Below are 6,077 nucleotides of genomic sequence, written 5' to 3' on the forward strand. Positions count from 1 at the left end.
TGTCTAGTTCACATCTAACTAGAAACACTATTGTAATAGTATTACTTATACTATTATTTTTTCTGAAAACATCAAAAACACATCTCAAAACAAAATGGGACAATGTACATCAAAACAGTCTAAAGAGTCAATTTTTATTTGAGGAGCATTTTTAAGTTTTGTGGAAGAACTATTTTTGATGCATGCCATTTTTCACGGTATTCATGATTCAATCAAACAAAGGTTACAAAATAAACAGAATATCCAAATTGTGGTAAACTTCAAGTTCTTTTTTTGTCATTTTTATTATTAGAAGTCTTTATGTTTTCTCATTTGTGATGAATTTAATCTCCAAATTCACAATTAAATCTTTGAACGTTATATGATTCATTTTCTGTTGGTTTTTAGGCCAATGAGAGCCTTTATAATCTATTCTCTTTTATGAAATTATACCAAAAATCAAAGTCATTTTTTTGTGGTGTCAAACAATGGTATTCATGGTTCAGTCAAACAATTGTATCCACAAGTCAGTCAAACAGGTTTCATCATACAGTCAAACAATGCTATCCATGGTTCAGTCAAACAACAGAGTTCATGATTCAGTAAAATAATGGTACCCATTGTTCAGTCAATCAATGGTATTCATCATTCAGTCAAACAATGGTATCCATAGTTCAGTTGAACAAAGCTATCCATGGTTCAGTCAAACAATGGTATTCATGGTTCGGTCAAACAATGGTATTCATAATTCAGTCAAATAATGGTATCCATGGTTAAGTCAAACAATGGTTTTTCATGGTTCAGTCAAATAATGGTATACATGGTTAAGTCAAACAATGGTTTTTCATGGTTCAGTCAAACAATGGTTTTCATCATTCAGTCAAACAATGGTATCCATGGTTCTGTCAGACAGATGTTGAAGAAACTATACAATCAACAAGTTTTTTTTCTAGTTTTATTCATATTTAAAAGAAGTAATGGACATGCTTTTAAAAACAGTAATGCAAAGACATAGCTACGATAATAACTAAAACTATTGTAACAAAACTGTATATCATTCTCAAATGTAAAGGGGAAAACTAGAATGGAAGCATCAATCAATGTAAACATAACTAAAAATCTCTTGTAGTTTAATTCAATGATTATGCAGTATTCTTAAACAATCACATAACAGCGTGTGTATCTAGGATGTCTCCTCTGAAAATACATTATAGATTGCACAACCATACAAGTATTGAGTCATCTCCCTTGAAATGAATATTTAATAGGACATTGACTGACATCTGAATACTAGATACTGTAGTAAGACTGATGGATGGTCATTCTGTGAACACACTGTGGTGGAGTTATCGCTAGTAGTGTCATTGTATCAGCCTCTTTACTCTGTAGATTGTTGAATTACAAACTAAAACCCAGCATCCAATACCTAAACCACCTAAAATGACATGGAGAATTAATACAAAGAAAACCAATAGCCTGGGTAACAAAAGGAAGAACTTCAGTATGTATATATATATACATGTCTACCATTAATAAAACACCAATAAGTACAAAACCTTATCTTGCTTATCTCGTACTTAAAAAAAGAGCAAGATTGTTCGGGGTTTTTTTTATTCACAATTAAAATAGAGATTTATAAATTATTCAGCTTTATGACATGCCACAGAATGCAGAAAACATATTTACAAAAAAAAACATTACAATTCTACCATTTGTGAGCATTTTATCAAAGATATTGTAGTGCCCCAAATGTAATATTTCTTTGTTATATAATTAGTGATTGTTAAATATGATCTCTTATTACCTGACACGCCAGTGGGAAAAGCTATGATTTTCTGGAAGGGATAAAACCATTCTGGATGGAACATAATTAAAGGTTCACTTCTATTAGAAATCATCAAGATGATCATAACTAAAGCCTGCAAAAAAATTGAAAAACTTTGAACAAGACACAATTTATTTTTTAACTCATGGTAAATTTTTATTATGCATAAAATGATTTCAAATCTTGATGGTAAAAAAATTTGTATGAATAAATGAATTTTGTGTCTTTTGGGAGGAACAAACTCACTACAATTGGGCAGGTTACAGATCCTCTGATAATGACCTGTTCAGTTCAACCAGTAAAGATGACTTTGGACAATCAAGTATCACAGTAGATCTTATATGTACTATGACCAATTTCACCCTAACAGCAGCCAGTCTACATTTTAATACAATTCAAACTGGAATGACTGAAAATATTTATTCTTCTGGTAACAACTATTATTAATTAGCTTGACCACTTACAGTATGTTTATTACAAGAACATGTAGCTGATATAATTTTAAATACCAGTTGATTTATATAAACAATTTTAATATGATGTGCTCCAAAGGGTAAAGAGTTGATAAATATGCTGCCACCATCAAAGATTTATGATGGTCTTATTTCCAATTTCATAGGTAAGTTTCACTCAATGTCACTGATGTAAGAGAATTTTGGTCCATAACGGTTCCAATTTTGTGCAAAACAGAGACTGTGTCTTTCATAAACATGAGGAAATTATTTCTTTTAGAATAGGAATAATACATGGAAACTCTTTATCACTCCTTAGGGCCTTTCTGGCCATTTATTTCGCCTTTTTTCCCCCAAGAGAAAATGCTATCGCTTGGTGTAACAAAATGCGACATAAGTGGCCATCCTGTATTAAACCAATGATGAAATGAAGTTTCCATGAATTGTTTCTTAATTACCTGTAAAATATAAATGGATATTTTTACACCAACTCCAACCATTGCACACTTGTTATTTCTATCGCTTGCTGAAAAAAAGTAATTTAAAAACAATTATTCAAAATACGAGAAAATCTCATGGTTCCCACATCCTCAGCTACAAACTGATAGTAAACATAGAAAATCTCATGGTTGCCTTTCTTACATCCTAAGCTACAAACTGATATTCTCATGTGACATGCTTCAAAGCTCTTTTGACCACAGCCATGGTAAAAAAAGTGACCAATACATGACCAACATTCTGTGCAACTCATAGGCTGCATCTATTCACAAAGATAAATCAAAATAAATCACAGAAACTCAAATTTATCTTGTTTATCACTCCTTCGGGCCTTTCTGGCCATTTATTTCGCCTTTTTTCCCCAAGAGAAAATGCTATCACTTGGGGTAACAAAATGCTGGCCATTTATATCATTATTTATTTTTATTAAATAAAGTAGGAAACAGGACAGGTGAACTGGTAAGGTAAAAATCCTCCCTTATTCTAAACTATCTAATGCTGAAAATCTATTAAGTTCAAATAACACTAATATGTTCAGATTACTTTGTTCTTTGACCTCTACCAGTAGTTTATCTATTTTTCTCTGCAGTTTGGCATGTTTTGCAAATTCGTCCACCATACTGACTCCACCCTGCTCTGCTTTTAAATCCTGAATCTGTGATCTGGTGTTTAACTCTGCATCACTGACGGAATAAATTTTCTTACTCAACTGAAAAGGAGAACATGTGTATATTATAAACAATTTACATGTCTGAATAAGTAAAATTAAAAAATGTACATGTCTTTTTTCAACTTACATGTAATAGATGTCATTCAAATTTTAATATTCATACATACAAAAATACTTTTAATACTTTTACTTTAGAAGTCATTCATTCATTAAGGCAACTCTGCCTTTCAGACCCGCCACATGGTTTGATCCAGTAGTACTCACTTCTGGTCAAAAGGCATGCATTTTTTTTATGACTAACATTTACAAAGACATTTTTAAAGCATAAGATAAATTATTCTAGTGAATATTAAGAATCTGACACCCTGGGGTAAGGTTTAATGTGGCCACTGATCCGTCATGACCAGGTACAAAATATAGGCTGCTTCAAAATAGTCACTTAATAAACAAACTGCATGATATAATCAATTAATAGTTATTCTGGTTTAAAATAGTAATTTAAATGAATTTTCGAACACATACTGGTAAGTATTGATCATTCATGGTCTTTCTTTATATTTGTACAATTTTTTACAGGAAATTGCAGAGGTTCCGTCTCAACTCGTGGGTGAGATAAGGAAATCTTGCATGTAGCTAAATACAGGAATTTTCTTGTCTCTTTTGTGAGAAAAAAGTGTGAATTTATGCCAGTGATTTGTACTATTTTGAAAATTTTAGTGATCTCTCTTACAACTAGTCCAAATAACTACATATATGCTGTCTTGGTAGGCTAATGATAATTTTGCTTGGTTGAGATCCCTGACTGGCCTGAGGCATAAACATCAGATTAAAAACTTCATGTTTATCTAGACTATCGTACATCTGATATTTTGCATATCTTTTAATCTAAATAATCATGATGTTTACTGAGGTATTTTTTTAACCTGACGACTATGCATCACGAACTCTATGGAGGCAACTAAAATATATTAAGCTAGCAAGCTTGCTCATAAATGTATAGAAATTTGTCGAAAAACTCATCGCACTGACACTTCAGAAACTTTCATCCAAGCTAAACACTACATCTTGGTACATTATAAAGCTTCAGAAAGAGTAAAAATGCAGCCTAGACAAAACATTTAAAAGACATCTATGTTATATTTCCTATTAGAGATCAAGATAAAAACCTGCAATCTACCCCAAACCTGTAACAGTTAATTTTAGGAATATTTTTGGAATCTCCTACTTACATACTTATGAACAATTCCTAAAAACACCTTGGCAAAATGATAAATAGCATGAAGATTAATTAGTTGAAAAGGGAACTTGGTACTTTTGCTTCGGACTTCACGGAGTTCCTCATAGGAAGCATCACGAAGCGGTGTAAGCTCTTAGGTTATAACATGTACTATCTTAAATTCCCTTAAGGTTCCCCAAAATACTAACAAAAAAAGTCATGTCCCGGAAATAACAAAAAAATGACTGTCCTTACGAAGAACTCATCGTTTCCTTAAATCATACACATAAAAATATATATATTTTAAGATTAGGTTTCAGTAAAAATAACTTCATCTTTTCTGGTAGTTTTCGAGTCTTTTAATTTTTTTATTAATTAAAAGAAGTGAATATGATGTGATTTTAAAAAGTTTTTAAAAAAACATGTATTTCCGCTGTTCCACTGTTGCTGTTGTCAAGAACCAAACCCACCTCGAAAAAAATATAACTGATTGTATTATCCAAATCGGAGCATAACTTTTCAAGATAGGAAAGGCGATCATTTTATTCTTGGAATTTACTAGTTGCATCTGAATTTTGTTTACGTCACGATATGTATAAAATATTCAAGCCATCTGTGGAGAATTGTAATATTTCCAGTATCTGTACAAATTAAGTTCGACAATGCTCAGGCATCTGAGGGATGAACTTCAAAGGAAGAAGAATTAATCTGACCTGCTAAAACTGAAAAGGATGTCTTAGGGGTTAAAAATTGTAAAGTAAGGAAAAGTGCTACAAAGTTATCGACCATTTTTAAAGCGAGAGGAAAGGGGGGATGGGGGCTAGGATTTTAGAAAAACTTTTACTCATTCACTGAAAAAAAAACTTTTCCCCCAATATTTAACAAGGCAGACTTTCAAATAAACATATTAATTTTGCTTGCTTCTGAAATATAAAGAAAAATATTGCACTTACAAAACAAAAAATCTCTTACCACCCCACCTCTTTGTGCCAAAGGGGTTTTAATGTCCTTTACTATTTTTACGAGTTTGAACAGACTGTACACGTATTGTAAAGCTCACGGTGCTTGCTGATTTAAGCAATGCCTACATATTATAAGTGTTATTTAAACAAACATAAGCTAAAAATCTAGGCAAAATAAAACTTAGTAGTGTAGTACTGAAAATTAACCTAAGTTAGTCTACCAAGAGTGGCAAGACTGCATGGACATGGTGCCATTGGTGGGCCAAATCATTGTGAATGAATGTGGTAATATAAACAACATATCTTACCTGTCTAGAAATCTCTTGTGAGAAACTTGACAAAACATTGAATAAAATAACCAAAATCAACACAAATGCTAGCAAAAACATTCTGTAGGGATACGCATGTGGATGGTGGCTACTGGATATGGGATTTGTTTGGTTTTTTTTTTTTTTTTTTTTTTTGTTCGATGTTA

At 31.9% G+C, this 6,077-nt stretch overlaps 1 protein-coding gene across 1 annotated transcript; it reads right to left on the reverse strand.

Moving 5' to 3' along the window:
• Nucleotides 1-922: 922 nt before the first annotated feature.
• Nucleotides 923-6,076, reverse strand: LOC148615312 (guided entry of tail-anchored proteins factor 1-like). The gene is made up of 5 exons (XM_088590203.1): nt 5,911-6,076; nt 3,298-3,463; nt 2,715-2,782; nt 1,784-1,898; nt 923-1,414 (listed from the first exon to the last, which is right to left on the reverse strand). The coding sequence occupies exons 1-5, from the start codon at nt 5,989-5,991 to the stop codon at nt 1,341-1,343; spliced, it is 504 nt and encodes a 167-aa protein (XP_088446329.1). The 5' UTR covers nt 5,992-6,076; the 3' UTR covers nt 923-1,340.
• Nucleotide 6,077: the final 1 nt, after the last annotated feature.

This window comes from Perna viridis, chromosome 6 (genome assembly GCF_037379345.1).
Source record: "Perna viridis isolate PV_CMFRI_1.1 ecotype Kerala chromosome 6, ASM3737934v1, whole genome shotgun sequence".
Taxonomy (NCBI): Eukaryota; Metazoa; Mollusca; class Bivalvia; order Mytilida; family Mytilidae; genus Perna; species Perna viridis.

Coding starts and splice junctions, on each gene's coding strand:
- LOC148615312 (XM_088590203.1), bottom strand. CDS start 5,991: ATGTTTTTGCTAGCATTTGTGTTGATTTTGGTTATTTTATTCAATGTT. Junction 1,899..2,714: donor TATCCATTTATATTTTACAG/GTAATTAAGAAA, acceptor ATTTTTTTGCAG/GCTTTAGTTATGATCATCTT. Junction 1,415..1,783: donor TTTTCCCACTGGCGTGTCAG/GTAATAAGAGAT, acceptor ATGTCATTTTAG/GTGGTTTAGGTATTGGATGC.